The sequence below is a fragment of the Solanum dulcamara genome, chromosome 7, assembly GCF_947179165.1.
Source record: "Solanum dulcamara chromosome 7, daSolDulc1.2, whole genome shotgun sequence".
In the NCBI taxonomy this organism is placed as follows: Eukaryota; Viridiplantae; Streptophyta; class Magnoliopsida; order Solanales; family Solanaceae; genus Solanum; species Solanum dulcamara.
In genome coordinates, this window is record NC_077243.1 from 18,577,503 (window position 1) to 18,598,558 (window position 21,056).

The 21,056-nt window shown below is 33.9% G+C and overlaps 2 protein-coding genes across 3 annotated transcripts; one reads left to right on the forward strand and one right to left on the reverse strand.

Annotated features, from left to right (window-relative positions):
• Positions 1-562: 562 nt before the first annotated feature.
• Positions 563-7,355, forward strand: LOC129896161 (uncharacterized protein At3g49055). The gene is made up of 5 exons (XM_055972000.1): positions 563-1,554; positions 2,228-2,304; positions 3,138-3,249; positions 3,329-3,445; positions 6,904-7,355. The coding sequence occupies exons 1-5, from the start codon at positions 646-648 to the stop codon at positions 7,246-7,248; spliced, it is 1,560 nt and encodes a 519-aa protein (XP_055827975.1). The 5' UTR covers positions 563-645; the 3' UTR covers positions 7,249-7,355.
• Positions 7,356-7,394: 39 nt separating this feature from the next.
• LOC129896160 (kinesin-like protein KIN-10C) lies at positions 7,395-12,885 on the reverse strand. Of its 2 annotated transcripts, none has more exons than XM_055971999.1 (17): positions 12,501-12,885; positions 11,729-11,894; positions 11,396-11,602; positions 11,110-11,299; positions 10,809-11,014; positions 10,521-10,705; positions 10,388-10,427; positions 9,942-10,019; positions 9,775-9,834; positions 9,628-9,678; positions 9,416-9,506; positions 9,039-9,328; positions 8,912-8,958; positions 8,232-8,253; positions 8,085-8,153; positions 7,946-7,984; positions 7,395-7,564 (listed from the first exon to the last, which is right to left on the reverse strand). In XM_055971999.1, exons 1-17 carry the CDS (start codon positions 12,719-12,721, stop codon positions 7,520-7,522), a joined length of 2,007 nt encoding a protein of 668 aa, XP_055827974.1. In that variant the 5' UTR covers positions 12,722-12,885; the 3' UTR covers positions 7,395-7,519. The 2 variants fall into 2 exon arrangements, with proteins under 2 accessions (XP_055827974.1, XP_055827972.1); XM_055971997.1 differs by having other exon boundaries at positions 9,628-9,684.
• Between the last annotated feature and the right edge of the window lie 8,171 nt (positions 12,886-21,056).

The following is a 21,056-nucleotide window of genomic DNA, read 5'->3' on the forward strand; positions in this document are numbered from 1 at the left end:
ATGATTTTAAATAAAAAAAAATTATTTAAATATACAATTTATTTTATCATATTCTCTAAAATTTTCTACCATTTGAAAAAATTACAAAAATTTCTACCTTTTCATATTCTCGGATACATCACTTTACGAGATATATTGGTTGGATACATAACTTTACGTGATGTATTGAGACGTCGGATATATTACTTTATGAAATGTATCTGTCGGATGTATCAGGACTTCGGATACATCACTTTACGCGATGTATCGGACGTTTTAGGATGTATCCGGATTCTACCAAATTTAATGGCTAGTAATAGTAACATCTAACGATGATAATTAGGGATCGTAATAGTAGTTGATGTTGAAAAATGGCGATAATTGATGGATTAACATGAGCTGTTATTTTATAGAAATCTTTAAATAGACATTTATTTATCTTAATGATATATGAAGACTTTCATATAGATTTTAGTCATTCTGGATATAATTGTCAAAAAAAAAGGCACTTAATTTTGTAACGAAAATGTTCCCGCGCCAAACAGTTAATTATCACCTAACGGAAATTCATTTTTCATTGACTGGTAGCTTCACTGCTAGGACTAAGGCTGCTTCTTCATTACAACTTCAATTACAAATCATGAAGATCTATTGAATATTGATCCCATGGAAACACCTTCGCAGATTCGCGTTTTGCACTCACAAAACAGTTCTCTCCTCGCGGAAATTGAGACTCTTCGCTCATCCAACCAAATCCTCCAATCCGAATTGACGCAAAAGGATGAGCTCCTTCACCAAATTCAGTTGCAAAAGGAAGATGTTCTCAAGCAATACGTTGATGTCTCGGAGGTCATCAAAGAGGTATCGAAGGAAAGAGACACACTTCATGTCGCGATTCAGAGACTTGAGGATGATTTTCGCAGGAGAGGAATGGAATTTTACGAAGAAACAGAGAAAATTAGGTTCGAGCTTGAGTTTTCGACGAAGAAAGCTGAGGAACTATTAGATGAGAAAAAAAAGCAATCAGAAATTTGTTTGCATAATTTGGAGATCGTACAATCAGCGAAGCATGGCTTACTGAGGTTAGTTGAGAATCTCGATTTGCGTGTGCATAGATCGGGAAATTCTGAGTTGAAGCACGAAGAGAAAGGCGAAAAGACAAAACTGTTAAATGAAAAATCACCGGTGTTTTCTGTGGTTCTGGAGCTGGTGAATTTGGTGGATGAAAAATGGGGAGAGTATGAGGAAATGAGGAAAAAGGAGAAGAGAGAATTGGAGAACATTGTGGCCGGTTTAGAAGAGGAAAATCGAGATATTAATAGCTTGCTTAAAATTGCTTTGGTGGAAAAGGAGGCAGCAGAGAAGAGTTTGAACAGAATAAGAGGCAATACTGAACAGAAGAAAGCAGCCATTTTGCAGATTGCAGAGAGAGGGTTGCAAAAGGTTGGCTTTGGGCTCGGGTTCGGGTTTATGATGGGAAGTACTGCAACCAGTGAAACATCTTCAGATAATCTGGATTCTGATATCAGCGTCAAGTCGGATAAGGATGAATGCCAAACAGAAGCTGTTAATCTGGTAACATTTTGGGCTCGGAGCATCTATACATATACAGGGATACTTTAGATATGTTTTTGATCATTAACTCCAAATATAAAGATGTAGATGGCAATCCAATCTAGAGCTGAACATAGTACACATGCTTATTATGATGAGTTTAGGACAAATGGAAGTATGATATTTCCATTTATGCCTCTGCTAATGCTCTAACAATTAACAACTTTACATAACAATTGAGATAATGACTATTAAGATCCACAGAGGTGCACTATTGCTATTGATCAATGACATGAAGTTGAGAGTTTAGAAGAGAATGGTTCATCACCTTTATTATTACTCACATACTATCTTGTTCTCTGATTCTATTATTACATGTTGTTTTCTTTGCTTCAATTCTTATATTACGTGTTGTTATTGTTGTCGTTCTCTTCTACATTACTGTATTTTCCTTTCCATACGTGATTTTATGATGCTTTACTTGAGCCGTCTATCGGAAACAACTCTCTACCCAAGGTAGGGGTAAGACTGCGTACACATCACCCTCCCCAGGCCCTACTTGTCGGATTACACGGATTATGTTATTTTTGTTGTTGTAATGGCTCACCTTGAATGTAGTTTTTCGACAAGCTTGATTGGAAATCACTTGGCATGTTTCTCACTCAAATGTAATTTATTCATTCATGCTTACCAGGTCTCAACTGTAGAAACAATAACAAAGAAGTTAAGAGTTGAAATCACACAGTTACAGAGGTCATTGGAGGAATCTAGGTATTCTGCGGGTAAAATGCAATTTTTATGTTTGTATTTAGTTATTATCATGTTCATGTCCACCTTCAAATTCGGTATGGATTTCCTATAGCTTTTTATTATACTTTGTATTGCATGACTGCATCCAACGTAATGTTATATTAGATCAAGTTTGTATAAGATATTACTCCTTTCAAATGTAACCACAAAAACTCGACTGAATAGTAATAACACTAACTACAGTTCAAAATTAAGCCTGGTGCTTGATAGAATTACATCAACTAGGATAACATTTCATGAATGAGGCTCAATCAATTGGCTGTGGTAAAGTAGTGTACCTTTTCTGGTAATGTATAGCATAGTTCAATTTTGAAGCTTCCTGTACTTCATTAGTGAAAGATCACTTCTGGCATACTGCAAGAACAAAAATGAGATGAGATAACCCTTGTTGATTCATGAAAATTCACATGTCATTTTCCCCTCTTTATATGGGTTCAAGATCGATAAACTTGGTAAAAGTTCCATCAAATGTGAGATGTTATCTATCAATCTCATTTAATTTCTTCCCACAAGGCTTGACAAACTCCTAAATAATATGTATGTCCTGCATGTATATGTACGTGTTACTCGATACATATCCAGGAAGAAAACACTAAAGAGATTTAGTATCTTGTAACTTTAATAACCTACTCACTTAGAAGAGTATGATGGACAAAATATCCTTAGAGAAGATTGGAGATAACTCATGATCGGAAGTCTCATTTTAGAAGCCTGGGTGGTTTAAAGTTTAAACATTTAACTTCCCTTAAATTCTTTACCTTTAGTCTTGTGTTTGATTATTTAATAACTGCCAGGTCAGACGTGGAGTCTCTGCAGCATCTATCAGACAAACAAAATCAGAAACTAGCAGAAAATTTGATATATATTAAAGAGTTGGAAGATAAAAAGATGATGCTTACTCAAAAGGTTGGTTTCTAAGATAAGACTTACGAGAGTTCTTAAGATGTTCAACTGTTGCATACTTTTTCCATGTTTTGTCTTCCAGGTTGAAGAACTCATGATAGAAAATAAAGAGGCTGAAGAAGAAATTTCTAGATGGAAAGAGGCTTGTGAAATGGAAGTGGAAGCTGGAGAGAAAGCTATTAATGAACACAAAGAACTGGTAAGTTTGCACGGTCAGCCAACCTCTTTTTATTTCTACTTGCGTTGTTTCCTATCATCACACTGTCACAAGTAGTTGCTAGATTATTTTTTTTTGTTCAGTCAGTAATGTTAAAGCATTAGTCAGTTGGCCATTGCTACTGATCCAACAAATATATCTGAATACATATTGATTCAGCTAAGATGGATGAATCCAGTCAGTCGCAGTCTTTGAAAGAATGAAAAAAATTAATCCTTCTCTCATGTTTGGTTGATCAAATTTTTGGACAATATTGTCTCTAGGAAAATAAGTTAACTTAAAATTGAGGAAAATGTATGGAAAACATGGAAATTCCACATTGATAGTGTCCCCTCCACTTTCAAACACACCACATCTTCATTCCCACCCCCATCCCCCCTACCCCTTAGCCTCTACCTTCAGCTCTCACAGTACTTGTCTAGATTATATACAACTATTTTAGGATAAAAATTTTCGCTTGCATACCGAGCAAAAGAAAATAAGTAAAAACCCACTTATTTTTCTAGAAAACTTTACTGTACAGTTTATTTGCACCTTTATAGCTTTTCTGAACTCTCTTTAGTCCTTTTGGATTCAGGTATTCACAATGTCTATTAATTGAGAGTAGTCCTTGTTGGGAAAAACGGATTAACACAAAAATATATGTAGTCAAAAATAGTAGAAATAAAGTGAGAAAATAATAACACCAAGAATTTTACGTGGAAATCCAAATAAGGAAAAAATCCACGGTTCAAGACGAACAACTGATATCACTATAGTAAGAAATTTTACACTGGGTAGTAACGAGTACAATACTTAATAAATGACTACCACACACTCAAAAAGAATAACACTTTTTTGATTTCCACCTTACAAAAATATCGCTCACACTCTATTTTTCTTCACAGACAATTTTGTTATAGTCTATGGAATACCTCACAGCTCAAATATTTTTCTCTCTGTGAATTAGTGTATTGAAATGAGGAGCTGAAGAACTCCTTTTCCACCTATCGTTGCCCACTTTATTGACAAAGAGCACGAAGAAGCTGCAAGCAAATTGCAGTAACTTTTGAAAAATTTTGGCCAGCAGCTTTTGACAAAAATTGTGGCCAGCAATTTTTGAAAATAGGTGGGGGACTGAACCCCACAAATCTCTCCCTCCAGTCTCATTCACCAGAAAGAGGTATCTTCATCTTCATACCAACAAGTTTTTTGCACAATTCGAACTTGTCCCTTATTACCACTTTGGTCAGCATATCCGCAGAATTCTCGTTTGTAGAAATCTTTTCAACCTATATAGATACGTCTTCTATCTTTTCTCGAATCCAGTGATATCTCACGTCTATGTGTTTTGTCCTTGCATGGTACATAGAGTTCTTGCTTAAGTTTATTGCACATTGGCTATCACAATAGACGACATACTCCTTCTGATGCAAGCAAGCTCTTGAAGAAATTGTTTGAGCCATATCATCTCTTTGCCAGCTTTAGTAGCTGCAATATACTCAGCTTCAGTTGTAGACAGTGCAACACACTTCTACAACTTTGACTGCCATGATATAGCTCCCATGAAAAAGTAAACAAATATCCAGAAGTGGATTTTCTGTTATCAAGGTCACCTGCCATATCAGCATCTGTATAGCCCTTCAAGATTGGATCTAATCCTCCAAAACACAAATATTTATCTGAACTTCCTCTCAAATACTTGAGTATCTACTTTACAGCTTTCCAATGATGTTTTCCTAAATTGTCGAGAAACTTGCTGACAACACCAACTGCGTGAGCAATATCAAGTCTAGTGCATACCATTGCGTACATTAGACTTCCGACGACGGAGGAATATGGAACCTTGGCTATGCTCTCTTTTTCCTCCCTAGTTGTAGGACACATCTTCTTGCTCAACTTCATATGACCAGCAAGAGGTGTGCTAACAGGCTTAGCGTTCTTCATGTTGAAGCACTCCAGTACATGTTCAATGTACTTCTCACAATAAATCTTCCTTTCATCCCTGAGACGAGTAATTCTCATGTCCAAAATTTATTTGGCATGACCCAAGTCTTTCATAGTAAAAGACTTACACAACCTTTTCTTCAGCTCGTCAATTTTGGAAGTATTTCTACCCACAATCAACATATCATCCACATATAGCAAAAGGATGATAAAATCATCTTTAGAAAATTTTTGTACAAATACACAATGATCTGAAGAAGTTTTCTTGTACCCTTGCTCCCCCATAACAGATTCAAACTTTTTGTACCACTGTCTAGGAGCTTGCTTTAGTCCGTAGAGACTCTTTTTGAGTTTGCACACAAAAATTTTAGAGTTAACATTTGCTTTATTAAGAGCATTTTATTATTTCCAGTCTTTCGAGCATACAAACTTTTAAGATGCTCCCATAGGGTACATACATGTGTCTCCCCAGAAATATGGTTCAACACATTATTGTCAACACATTGCCTAATAAATCCACAAATCTGTCTATGTAACAAATTCCACTCTTCATCTGTTTTATTTTCAGACTTTACAGGGGTAAACACTGGTTGATAAAAATTCTTGACATAAAGCAGATCTTTCATTTTCTACTTTCAAATGACATAATTAACATCATTCAAAGTAACCATTCTACTAGGGCTTCCACCATTTTCTTTTCCCAAAAAAATATAACTATTGCAAATCAAAGTAAATTTTTTTTGATGTGAAAGTTCAGACTATGCTGCAATCACTGAGCATACTCAGATAAAATTTTGCTCTGATACCAGTTTGTTGGAAAAAATGGACTAACACAAAAATATATAGTTAAAAATAGTAGAAATAAAGCGAGAAAATAATGACACCAAGAATTTTACATCGAAACCCAAATAAGGGAAAAACCACAGGCCAAGAAGAGCAACTGATATCACCATAGTAAGGAATTTTATATTGAGTAGTATCGAGTACAATACTCAAAAAGTGACTACCACACACTCAAAAAGAATAACATAACACTCTTTTGATTTCCACCTTACAAAAATATCGCTCACATTTTTATTTTTTTTACAGACTATTTTCTTATAGTCTATGGAATACCTCACAACTCAAATATTTTTCTTTTTATGAATTAATGTATTGAAATGAAGAGCTCCTTTTCCACTTACCGTTGCCCACTTTGTTGACAAAGAGCACGAAGAAGCCGTAAGCAAATTTCATTAACTTTGAAAAACTTTGGCAAGCAACTTTTGATAAAAATTGGGGCGAGCAATTTTTGAAAATAGGTGGGGGACCGGACCCCACTGTCCTGTGTATGAAAAAGGGAATAACGTGGGTACTGATTGCTTAATATTATTAAAACTATTAGGTGAGCCTTTGAGAACCAATTACCCTGAATCTCGCTAGAAAGCTAAAGAAAGAAGGAAAAACGACTAGTCCACCAAATTGCTGCTACATGTGCATCCAAACTAGTAAAAACAATTTCTAATTTGTGTCAGGTCAATATTCTGAAACAAGAATTAGAAAAAACCAAAGCTGCTTTACATATTTCCAATAGCAAGTTGCAGCTGAAAGATGAAATAGAGGTGGCAGCCATCGCTGCCAGGGAGGTAGCTGAGAGATCTCTCCAGCTTGCAGAAAGCAGGGCTACTGAGCTACGTAAGCAGATTGAGGAACTAACAAGACAATTAGAAGTAGCAGAGAAAAAGGAACGAATAAATCGCCGTAGACTAAGACATGTATGTTTGCCATGGCGAGCTCTCAAGTTCTGCCCTGCTACTAATACAACTGGTGTGCGAAATGTTACACGGATGCTACCAGAAATGCAAGCACTTGTCCGTTAATATTTGAATTTTTAGCCTTTATTTACATGTTGTTCACGAATTCCTGCTTCCATGCTATGTGGCTTTCATAAAGAATAATAGTGAAGGAGAGTGCTACTGTTGAATAATTCTTGTTTCTGGATGGTCGTTTCATAGATAGATAGATATAAATGAAGGGAAAGGCTTGCGATTTGGACAGCAAGTAAAAGTATTTTTCATGAATAATTGAATACATATAATGGAACATAATGGAATTGCTGAAGTTGCCAGCAAAAGAACTATTGTTCACAATCTAGATGAAAAGCTGTCCAGCCATTCTTCTCATCAAGCCATTTACCTGCAAAAGAATCAAATCAGGAAACCAGAGAACGAAGCTCACGTAAAATCGATTGAATACTTGAAAGTCCTTTAATTCATCTCAACATAAATTGTTCTTGCAAAATCAAGTGAATTTCTAGTTCTTCGTGTTCTTTTCTTGCTTTCCCTCAACCCTAGACGTCTTCCTTTTCTGCTTTTATTTTCTCTTTTGAGAGGGTTCAGTCTATGGATAAAATTAATATCAAATACAGATCAACACATACAACAAATCAAAAACAAACAATTCAAAAGACTTTGACAAGTTTACCTACTAGCAATGTCTTTTTCTCACATAGATTCATTTTTTTCTTCTTAAGCTAGGACACTCGAGCGATATTGAAGTAAAGATTAGTGAAAATACCTCCTTTGCCGAGAGACCAACTTCTTGTAAATCTTCAAGCTGAGTAAGAGTTAATAAAACAGATCAATATTTTAAGTGCAATCATTATTATCTTTTTCTCCATGTTGCAAAATCATGAATTATGTTCCAAGATATTTACCATCTTAAAAGGTTCAGGAGATTCTTCACGAAGCTCAAGAATGTAACTTGCTCTTTTTTCTCCAATGCCCTGTGTGAAATATTACATTGACTTGTAAGCCATTATGTGATAGTCTTGACAAAAAATAGTATTGGAATGCAAGCTTACCTGGATCCTTGTTAACTCTTCCCTGTAATCACAGACGAGAGAAAGAAGTGTTAAAATTAGCCCACGCACACACCACATAGAATTAACATATATATTGATAACCAATTATCAAACATCCGCCCCCTTTGACCTTTGTACTTGGTGACCATCCTTCCAAAGTCGCAGCACCAAAGCAGATTATAAGACTAGTTCTAATTCTGGCTAAAGACTACCGAGAATGAAAGAACTGTGGGAACTTGTGGTTTGTTGCTTAAGATAAGATAACATTAAGGTTGCTACCGTCTTGCAGCTTTTAACGCTTAATGCTTTGCAACTAAAAAAGAAGCTGTTGCAGAAAGGTGAAAACTGGACAGCAAAAGATAGTTTGAGAAGTAAATATTCAAGATTGCTACTTAACTTGTCTTTTTCTACTTAAGGTAACACAACATGAAGGTTTTTTCCCTTTAAAAACTTCCAAGTTTCTGCGTTAGAACTTTAAAGGAAGACGTTGCAAAAAAAAAGTGAAAGCTGGACAGGGACATATTGCTTGAGAACTTCCAAGTCTTATTGTATTTTGGAATGCGGTAAAAATATGATGAGAAGGAAAATCTTAGTCAGCAAAAAATTGACAACCAAAATCAAAAGGAAAAAAAATGATATGTAAAGAGGAGAACCGGTTACATGGGAAATCGTTCACTTACTTGCTTGCAGTATTTAAAAAATTCAGAAATTCTTGGACAAGGCAATTCTGCACAATGAAAAGGTGATTGAATGAGTTGGAAGTAGCATAAAAAAACAAAATGCTTAAAAACTATTCTAAATCACTACCTTTACTCCAGAACTGCGGGTATGAAATCTCTCCCAAGGACTACTATACTTGACAATCTCGAAAGTTCTCACATCAGTTTCAGTTTTGGGGGTTTTAGGTTCTATAATGTCACAACTTTCAAGCGTTCCTTGGGATACATCCGATTGCTTTGGCATCAGTACATGCAAAGGAGTTGAAGCCTCCAACAACCGTAAATTATTCGTTATTTCTCTAAGTCTTGCACTTAGTGGTGGTGATCCAACTTTGTCTATGTTCATGTCTTCGTTTTTCTTCTCTATACCAACAGTACCTGCAAGGCGTTAGCATACGTGAAAAAAATATAAGTGAATGTAAGTTTATATTAAGCACTGTATAACCAACTTGTGACACAACCTACCATCATCTGGAAAAGAGATTATTTCTTTGATATCACAATGAACTTCGGAAGTAACTTCTAAATCCATTGCTTTATTTGGTGGAGAGGCCTCCTGGGATGCAAAGATAATTCTTAGTACACAGATAACTCCAATTCAATAAAGTGCATCAGTAGTACCTCACTAAAAATGTGAACTAAATGATTACTGTACAACCAAATATAAGTTGCCTTACCTTTTCCATTTTTTTAACAGACATTGTTTCCTTGAAAGCACTTGGGATTTCCTGAAACTAATATATTAGTTAAGCCCATGCATAGCCCTCAGAACAACAAAAAACAGAAGGAACAGAAATGCATTCACAAAATTTAAGAACACTTACATTTTCTGCTGATAATATCAAGGCTCCAGAACTATCTGAATTGGACTTGTCTTGAGAAGTCTAGCAATACATAACAGTATACAAGTTCAACATGGCATAACTAGACAAGGAATGATATGTTAACATCTTTTTAATAAGCCAATGCTTCAACTGATTAAGTCCTGTACCTTTTTATGAAAGGAAGAGGTAATGCTTGAAGCATTTTTTGAAAGAGGCTTAAACTTTGTAGCTGAGGTGACTTCATCCTATGAATCAATAACATGTTAAGGTATGAATCAATGACACATTGAAATGCTATATAGAAAATTGCCAATTGATTTCAGCCAAACAAGAATAATTTCCATCATTTTATTGAACCAAAAAACCTGACTGAAGAGTTAAAAGCAACATTTTCAGAAGCAAGGGAGAAGACTTTGTGCAGCGAAGAAGTTTATATTTCACACCCTAAAACATAGAGGTACAAACTACAAATCGGATAAGTTGACAACTAAAGTAGCGGTCTTGTAAGTAAACTATTCTTTTTAAACAGGTAATCCAACCAATTATACAGGAATCAGAACCGAAAAGGATAAAACTATGTCTGGACAAAAACAATAGATGCATGGTTGGTTACCTGCTTAGAGATGACAACTTTTCTCTCACTGAATAATTTCCTTCAATGAAAGCACAGAAGCAAATGTTTCAGTACACATCAGTCAGTAAGCAATATATGCTAATTCATTATATGATGTGCCATGTAGCAATACCTTCCTGTTAAATTGCAAGCAGAGTTGTTCTTTTTCCCAGACAATGGGGTACCCATTAGTCGTACTTGTTGATTAGTGTGCTTTTTACTTTTCATTGCAGAGCTTGTCAAAATCTGGCCAGTGCTTTGACAAGATCGTGAAGCCAAACTTACCACATAAAGAGTATCTTGGCAAGGAATTGGATTCTATTAAAAAAATGGAAGGGTGAGAAAATAAATCTTCCCAAGCAACTTTTGCATCTACAGTTCTACACAGAATATCAACCATGTAAAAATGAGAAGTCATTACCAAGCAGGTAAGCAACAAAACAAGATTGGAGCCTCCAAGAGATTCCTGCAGCATTCGAGTGAGTTTGCCTTCTCGATAAGGCACACGCTTTTCGTTTGTGTTCAGAGCGTACACCACGTTCATAATAGCATACAAAGATTTGTTTATTCTTGTACTTTCAGCAAGCATAATTCCATCTTTGCTACTTCTTCTGGAATCCTCATAGCCTGAGAGCACAACAATACAATGAAGATAAATAAAAAACAATTATTGAGTATAGGAGAAGATCTCTACAACTTTTAGAGGTTTAGGACTAGCTGACCTGCCAAATCCACAAAGTTCATCACATTGGGACATTTACTACCCTGGATGTCATCAGAAGATGCTATATGTATCATCAAACCTTTATGACTCCTTTTGGGCATTTGAAGTGGTGTCTTTTGTGCTGAATAGCATGGTGCGGTCCAACAAGCGCATAGATCATGAAAGTGTGAAATGGAATCCACAGTGGCCTGCATACAAGAAAAGAAGAGAGCGATCTTAACCTTAACAATGTGCAAATTGTCAATATTTTACTACCATAATTGGATTAGACTACTTTAACTTGCCTTAGACAGTCCTTTGAGCTTTATTTTTCCTTGAGAATCTTCAAGCACTTGAACTTCGGGATGATTAGGATCCAAAAGATCATAGACATGATCCTGGAACACCTCATAAAAGGAAACGAAGACCATTACTGCTTTCTCTGCATCCTTTGTTTGCGAAAGGATCTCAGCTATTGCCATTGCTGCCAAACCTTGTTTGTCCACAGAACCCTACAACATAAAGAAATAATATCCTCAGTTTCAAAGTAACCGAAAGTTATTATTAGAGAAGAATAGGTAAAGGGAGACACATTGAAAAAGGAATCCACTCGTTGGGTAAATACACAGAAGACCGACCTGGATTGTGTGGGTTTTTCCACTGCCTCTTGCCCCATATGCAATAACGGATGCATTTTGACCACTGAGAACTTCTGATATCAGTGGTTTTATCTCTCTTGAGAATACTATAGCATTATCCTCGTCGTGTTCATAACAATTATCGAGTTCATATACATCTTTACGGCTGCAAAAACTAGAAAATATCAGACTTTCCCTCCCAAACAAAACAAAAAAAGAAAGATGGATGCCTAGCACCATTAACCCAATGAAAACCAAGCTCAATTCAATGTCATAAGAAACAAAGAGATGTACAAAATACATTAACAAATGGGCATTTTCAATTTGCCCAAGGAATCATAGAATCTCACATGGTTAGGACTTAGAACAGGACCTAACAACCCAATGGCTAACATATAATCAAATCCATTAACGGATCTAGCCTACTGGCAGTGGAGCAGTCAAACCCTCTGCCTTGGCTTGAACCACCACTAACTAAATTCTTTACCGACTTTAGCTGGTATCATATTGAAAGAAAATAAATAACAATGGTCCATCATTTATAGCTAAAACAAACTAATGAATAAGGATTCTTTAATTAAGCCAACATGATCTGGAAACATAAAGTATCAAAACAATTGAAACATACAACAACAACAACATAAGGTAGTATGTACGAAGACCTTACCCTCTACCTTTATCTAGGTTGTTTCAATAGAAATTCAAACTATTGAAACATAAAATATCATAACAATTGAAAATTAAACTTGAAACCATTTCCTACAAACATTACCTACTCCCTTCATCTCCGAATGAGATTGTAACTTTTCCAGATGAATCAGAACAGCTCTCTTTGGGCCGGGAAACAGTCACCCATGGCTTCGAATCTCGGCCGGATATTTCAGATTCTTGATCGGTAAATCCTCGAATTTTTCCAACAATTCTCACCCTGCGTGAGATTCTTGGGCCGGCGTTGAGTTTCAGGCGACTTGAATCGGGCGTCGACAAAGCCATGGAAGAAAATTTACAATTTTGAATGAAATTTAGATGAATTAAGAAAGAGTAGATGAGTGATGGTAGTATTATTTCGTCTAAGAGAAATAGCCGTTAGGGTTTGATTTTCAAATTCTTCGTCTTTCCTCTCTGGCGCTATTCCAACGCTCCTCTGGACGACACGCTATATGTTGTAATCTGATTTTTCTCCTCTTTTTTTTTTTTTGTGTGTGTGTATGTATTATTATGGAGTAAAATGTAATTTCCAGTTCATTAACATTTGTAATTTTGTCAGTGTAAAGATGTTTATGTGTTCATTAAAAATAAATATAAAATGAGAAGTTTATGATAGAAAAAAAAAAGTTAAATATAAGTAGTATACTTTTTGTTTTCAGAATGGGCTAAAAAGAAGTGACTTAAAATTAAACAAAGGCAATAACTTCTATTTTATAATTCTAAAATATCGTGATAAATTTTGTTCTACTTTGTCCTAAATGTAGAATTGTAAGATTATTTCATGTTTAACCTATAATATGTGATAAAAGTTTAATAATTGAATTTATATTTAAAATTAAGGGAAAATAAATTATAAAAATGATAATTAATCACTAAATGCTACAAACTTATCTATTTATATAAGAAAACAAGTGATAAATAATAAGTTATTAGGCAATAAAATAATAAAAAAAAACATTCTCATTCAGATATCTCCGATCAAACTAATGAACATCTTGATTAGAGAAAAAGAGCATTTAACTTGTTACAATTTGAAAGCTTACAAGTGCAAGTCGTGGAAATTATCAAATGGGATACAAATGAGACTACGAGCCCGTTTGGATTAACTTAAAAAAAATAACTTTTATGTATGAAGTGCTTTTAGAACTTTAAAGTGCTGAAAATTATTTTTATAAATAGGCAGTTGAGTGTTTGGATAAAAGTGCTTATGTTGAAAATAAGTGTTTGAATTTTAGGGTTAAAAGAATAAAAAGGGTAGTTTGGGAATTTAGTTAAAATATAAGGGATATAAAAGTAATTTCTATGGTCAAACAAAATGGCTTTAAGCACTTAGAAAAAAAAAGTTAGAAATCCTAGCTTTTCATTTTTGACTGACTTTAAGAACTTTATGGCTTAAAGTTAACATTAGGCAAACACGTCCAAAAGCTAAAAAGAGGCTTATAAGTTGGTTTGACCAACTTAAAGCCCATCCAAAAGGGCACATTTATAGTTTAATCTTAGGGAAAATTATCCATTTACACATGTTATATTACCATATTTACTGATACTCCCTACTAGTTGAAAAAATATCAAAAATTTCTCTTTTTTTTAACCCTCTCACTCTTTCATTGATACATCACTTTTACCTTATATCATCCTAAATTCTCGCCTATTTTTCAGCCTCATCGCCAGTAGTTTTTTTTTTCCAATTTCAGTCTATCTATTACTCAATTTCAAGCTTCTAAGTAAGGTATATTCAAGTTTTTCCTTTACTGGTATCTCACTTCTTTCTCACCTTATTTGATTTCCTCTGTTTTCTTCTGTAATTTTTTTTTACTCATATTGTTCACTGATACACATGGAATTTGCTCCATCTTTTAGTGTTGGTCTCACTCAGTTGAATAAAAATCAAAAAAAAATTATTTCACCGGACGAGGTTAGATCCAAACATCGTAACGATCCATTAGTGATGGATAAGCTACGTGAGAAATCAAAGTCGAAATCCCAAGTTCAACATTCACCCAAAGAAGTCGACAAGAAGATTGAAGGGGTTTCATCACGCCCTAATCTCCCAAAGGTATGAGTTCATATAAGATGTTGTTTTAATGTTGTTTTTTATAAATATTTACTGCTTTTGATATATATAATTTTATGTATCAGATTCGTATGTATCAACCTTTAATACTTCTGATACATCCTGGTTTTGTATTAAATGCTCATGTATCAGGAATTACTGCTTCTAATACATCTCATTTATGTATCAGATTCTCATGTATCAAGCATACATGAGAATCTGATACATCCTGTTTATATATTTTTTTTAAATGTCATTTTTCTGAAGATTTACTGATTTCTAATACATCTAGTTTATGTATCAGATTCTTATGTATCAAGCTTTAATGTTCATGATACATTATGTTTTTGTATTGGATTCTCATGTATCAAGCTTTAATGCTCTTGATACATCTTGTTTATGTATCAGATTCTCATGTATCAAGCTATAATGCTTCTGATACTTCCTTTTTTGTATCAAGATTAAGTTGTATTTAATCAGTTTTCATGTCAATGCAGGGAATGAAGTACTTCATCAAGAAGATCCCCTCACACTCCCTGAAATTCGGCACTGCATATATGACTAATTTTATTGATGATTTCAAATCATCAATAGGTGATGAAGCTATACAATTATTTCGACAAACCATATTTGGTCACTAGCTAGATATGCCACAGTGCAATTTTCAAGGGCAAATCATCAAATGTCTCTTCTTAAGGTAGAGCAAAAAAATAAAGAGGAATTGCATATTTGTCACATGCAGGGTAATATACTCATATTCACAATCAAGAAATTTGCTATTATTACTGGTTTGCGATGTACCGGTAATATCAATAATTTTTGGTACCCAAATGCACCAACAAGTAGATTGTTGTCTAAATATTTCTTTGGTGCAAAAAATGGGGTAAACAAAGGATGTTTCGTTCATCGTTTTCTGGTTGGAGGATGGGAAACAAATGAAGACGCTGTTCAAATGGTCATTCTATACTTCATCCACACTTTTATTTTTTTCTCAACTAGGTGATTCACCTATTTATGTTGATGATTTTAAGATGGTAGAGGATGGTAGGTATGCGAAATACCCATGGGGGAAAATTGCATTTTCCAAATTGATAAAAAGAATTAGGCAGGAGTTTTCAAATGCCAAACAAATGTATTATTTGGGCGGTATGCCATACGCTCTGAATGCATGGATCTACGAATGTGCATCTCAGGTACCTTTTGAAATTGCTGTAAGAGTGGGCCATCGAATTCCCATAATTCTTAATTGGCGTGTTATTGCCGTCAAGCCAAAATTTGAGACCTTCATGTCTACCATCTTCAGTGAAGTATATTTCATGATATCATTTTCATAATTATAGCAAATGAACATACCATCTCCTGCTTATTAAATGTACTTAAAGATTACTCATGTATACACTGACTCATTATACTTAACATTTAAGATACATTTTATAGTCTTGCCTTTGATACAATAGAATTTGTTCTGATACATATGATTCCTCTCATGATATTTTTTGCAGTATCAATGCTCCAATATTGTGCCATCTCAAGATGAAATTGAATCACTTGTCATTCCTGGCAGTAAACATCATTATGAAGTTGATACATCAACTGCCAAGGTTAAATTCACAAAACCTCAAGAAATCTCCGAATTTGAGAATTTTTCAACAAAACCACCCACAAAATTATTAAGAAAATCCAGTCATATTGCTGATACATCTTCTCCACCTCCTCCCAAAAGAATGAAGACTACCTTTGATAAAAAACCATTCAAGTTGAAAAAACTAAAATGGATAAGGATGTCATATCACCAAATCCATCAGAAAAGCCTGTTTCTACTTCTATAGAACCTGCGGCAAAGTCAGGGGTAGGCGGTGAATCTTTCGGTCATTCGAATCAAATTATTCATGTGGAATTTAAAGCATTAAATAAGTCTATAAAGAAGTCTCTAAAGAAATACGTAAGTTATTACTATAAGAACTAAGACACACAATATACTTTTAATAAGTTGATACATTATGTTTTTTCATATTATTGTATTAAGGTTGATCAAAAGTTCAAGTAATTAGAGAATAAAATTGATTCAAATCACACTGATATTTTAAAAGCCATGGACAACATAGTGCACTACATGACTGACACATCATTTTTAATTAAAAAAGTAGATTTTGTTCAACCATTTCATGTGGTGGAAGAACAACAAGCACCTACTGTATTGGAGGAGCAGAATGATCCAAATAAATATGATCTCCCTCCAGCAAATATCCAATCTCATGTCCAGGAAAATTTAAAGGTAAATACATTACGTAATTATTGATATTTATATTTTGATATACTTTTAAATTACTGGATACATTTTATTTTCATCTATCAGATATTCAATTGTCATTGTATTTATCATTCTCATAAGTATATGTTATTATATTTGCAGGAAGCAAAATCATCCAACAAGATACAAGAGGTGGATGATGTATCTGGGCATAACACTGTATCAGATGCTGCAGAATATATTCAACAACATATTTCAACTGATACATTAAAGGTAATGTATCAGAACCAAACATATTACCAAGTTGATGCTTCATAGTTATTGTACCCGCTAAACCTGTGATGCTATATAGATCTTGATATGTTTCATGTTCATATATCATAAGTAAATGTCATTATATTTACAGGAAGCAAAACCATCGAACATGATACAATAGGTGGATGATGTATCAGAACACAACATTGTATCAGATGTTGCAAAATCTCTTGAACATCATGTTTCAACTGATACATTAAAAGTAATGTACCAGAACTAAAGTTATGACCAATCTGATGCTACATAGCTCTTGTATCTGCTAAACCTGTGATGTTATATGGATCTTGATATATTTTATGCTCATATCTCATAAGTAAATGTTATTATATTTTGCAGGTAGTTGAACAATCCAACACGATACAAGAGGTGAATGATGTATCAGAACACAACATTGTATCAGATGTTGCAGAATCTTTTCAACAACATGCTTCAACTGATACGTTGATGGTAATTTATCAGAATCAAAGTTATTAAGGATAATGTATCATTTCAGTAGTCATTTTCTTAAATAATTGTTATTATTACATTTATAGGAACCAGAACCATCATTTATTCCACAACAATCAGAAGATGTATCAGCATAATAGATGGAACCAACTAGAGCAGATCATTTTCAAGTGATTGTTTATTCCAATACATTAAAGATAATGTATCAGATCAATTATTATGATACATTAAATATTAATAAGTTTAGTACTGACGTTACACATTAAATTTAAAATAATGCCATGAAAAATGTGAGAGAGGCTGTTGATAAGACTGATCAATATGAAGAGCATGTTCAACAGATTGATTAAGAAAAAATCAACCCAAGTGTATCGGTAATATTCCTCAATTGTATCTAATTCATTAAATTTAGTACAGTTTTTTATACTAAAGTCATAACATTTTCATAATTCTTAAAAAATAGGATTCCAGAACTTTAACCTCGATATCGTCCGAAACTCAAGAGGTGATATATTCTCTAATATCTGGACTTCCATTATCGATCACGCCATTAACTGCCATTAGTCATGATCAAGTAGTTAAGGATGAATGTCTACTACGTGATAGTCAGCTACCTACCACTCTTCCATCAAAACTCAATGTATTGCCAGATGATGCGAAGACACCTTTTCCAAGGATTAGGCTGCCTTCTAAGATCTTACAATCACCGTATCTAACAAAATTTGGATCGAGTGAAAAGAGTAAGGAAAAAATGACATTTTTAAGCATCAAACATACCTTTTTGAAGGTTTTGGCATATGCTATCAGCCTCCAACCGAGCTCACCTGGGAATACACCTAATGGATAGATAAAGGACTATTAAAATCTCATGACAACAAGTAAGTATGACATTTACAACTTATATCAACACAAGATATTTATTATTTATGTTCTGTCATTTTAATATTAGTTTCTATGTAGGAAATCAAAGGAGGAACATTACAGATCCAAGTTCTCTTCATTTGGATTTGAAAAAATGGACTTTGTAGTGGCATTTCCTCGAGATAAGAACTGGTTTTACCTCATGTCACAGCCGAACAGATGCTGGAATGATGTGGTAATCATTTATTTATAGAGCATCTGTTACATGTCAGACACAGTATTTGATACATAAATACTATGTATCAGATACATCTAGTACAGTAGTTTCTACTATGTTTAGTGACTATGTATCAGTTGTATGACTAATACTTTCTTAAAATATGCAGCACATTGATGTAATATTTTACTACATTCGAAAGAAATCCAAGATGCAGTTGGACAATCGGTATCAATACACAACAACAAATTGTAATTTCAAAATTTTTATCAAATCTGCACACACAAGATACTATCATATTCCACCTGACATTTCTACCCAAGAAGATATGGTAAGGGCCTCTGTTGTAGCTCATCAAGAGAGATCTGTGAAGAACATAATAAGAGGTTTCTCAATACCCGCAGGGTTGTCCTAACATTTGGTAGATGAGGTATACATCCTGGTAAATTGTGATGTGGATTTTCATTGGGTTCTGGCAGTAGTTGTGTTGAAAACAGAGGTTGATACGCGTCTATGATTCATCATCTAGAAGAAGAAGTAGCAACCCTTCCCTAGGGATTCAAAAGATAGCAGTAATGCTACCTACATACCCTTCACGATAGTGGTTTTTTTGAGAAGTCTGAACCTACTGATTGGTCATCGCTTGATTTATACAAGGACAAATCAACTGGTAACATACTTGAAGCACATCACCCTTTTGGTATTGAATATGTTGAAGGAATTGCGCAACAAGAAAGCGATAGCTTGTGAGTATTAACAAATATGCATATTTAAATCATTATTGTGTCAAATTTAAATTTTTTTAAAGTTGTGTATTCATTTTTTTTCCAGGGATTGTGGTATTTTCATCGTTATTTTTGCTGAACATCTTAGTGATGGAATTTCTATTCCAACTACTAGACTACATGCCCAATTCTTCCGTTCAAGATATGCCGTACTATTATGGAAGTATGGTTGTCGGAAGGCCAAGAATGGTTATGTTAATGACAACGACGATCCAAAAACACCTAAGAGAGATTTCATATCTCCTGGTCAAGGAGAACCGATCGAAGTCGAGTAGTTTTTTTTTAAATTTTATAGTAGTAGAATGTACAATTATGTTTTTGCACCAATAGTAAACATTTTTTTTGTTATTCAACAATTTAGCAGACTTTTAAGTTTTTTTCATATTTATGTATCATATTCTGATTTATCAAACTTGAATGCTTCTAAGACTTCTTATTTATTTATCAGGTTTTTATTTATCAATCTTTAATACTTATGATACATCTTGTTTTTGTATCATATTCTCATGTATCAAACTTGATTGCTTCTGATACATCTACTTTAAGTATCAGATTGTAGTGTATCAAGATTTAATAATTCTGATACATATATATTTATGTATCAGAATCTCATGCATCAATCTTTACATCTTCTGATACATATTGTTTATGCATCAGATTGTAATGTATCAAGATTTAATGATTATGATACATCTACATTTATGTATCAGCATCTCATGTATCAAGCTTTAGAGCTTCTAATACATCTAGACTATATTTCAGATTATTATGTATCAAGATATAATGATTCTTATACATCTACATTTATGTACCAGTTTATCATGTATTAAGCTTTACAGCTCTTGATATATATACTTTATGTATTAGATTCTCATGTATCAAGCTATAATACTTCTTCTACATCCACATTTATGTATCAAATTATCATGTTTCAAGCTTTACAGCTCTTGATACATCTACTTTATATATCGGATTCTCATGTATCAAGCTATAATACTTCTTCTACATCCACATTTATGTATCAGATTATCATGTTTCAAGCTTTGCAGCTCTTGATACATCTACAACCTATATCAATACAACATGTTATGTATCAACCACAATTCAATTGAAAACTAATACAACAACCTTTAAAGTATCAATCCTTAATAAGTCGAATGTTTATGTATCCGTCATTCTCATGTATCAGATTCGAAATTACTATTAATACCAAGTAACTTACAATAAAAATAATTACCAACCTCCATGTATCAATTATTGATATTCAATTAATATTCTGGTTAATTGATATATGTATCAAATACAACCCACGCTGTAAAAAAAACTATGTAGATGTAAGGACATGATCCAAATAAAATGTATCCTGGCATAAAAAAATATCATTTCTCTTTGGGCATGAAATTACAACTCTTTCTTTTGTGGACTTCATGGCCAGAACAACTACAAAAATTTGTGCTCGTTCTTATCTTCTCACTAGAGTACTTTTTTCTTCCTTTCTTTGGTCTTCTTCGCATCCTTTTATATCTTGGTGGCAAGACGAACTCTTTCAAAATTTCTTTCGAAACAGACCAATCTTTTTTATCTGGCATTGAAACCATTGACAATTCATAAGTATTTGCCAATGCTTCTAGTTTGTAGTAATCAGAACAGTATGAGTGCATATTTGTAATGTTCTTGATCTTCAACACTGC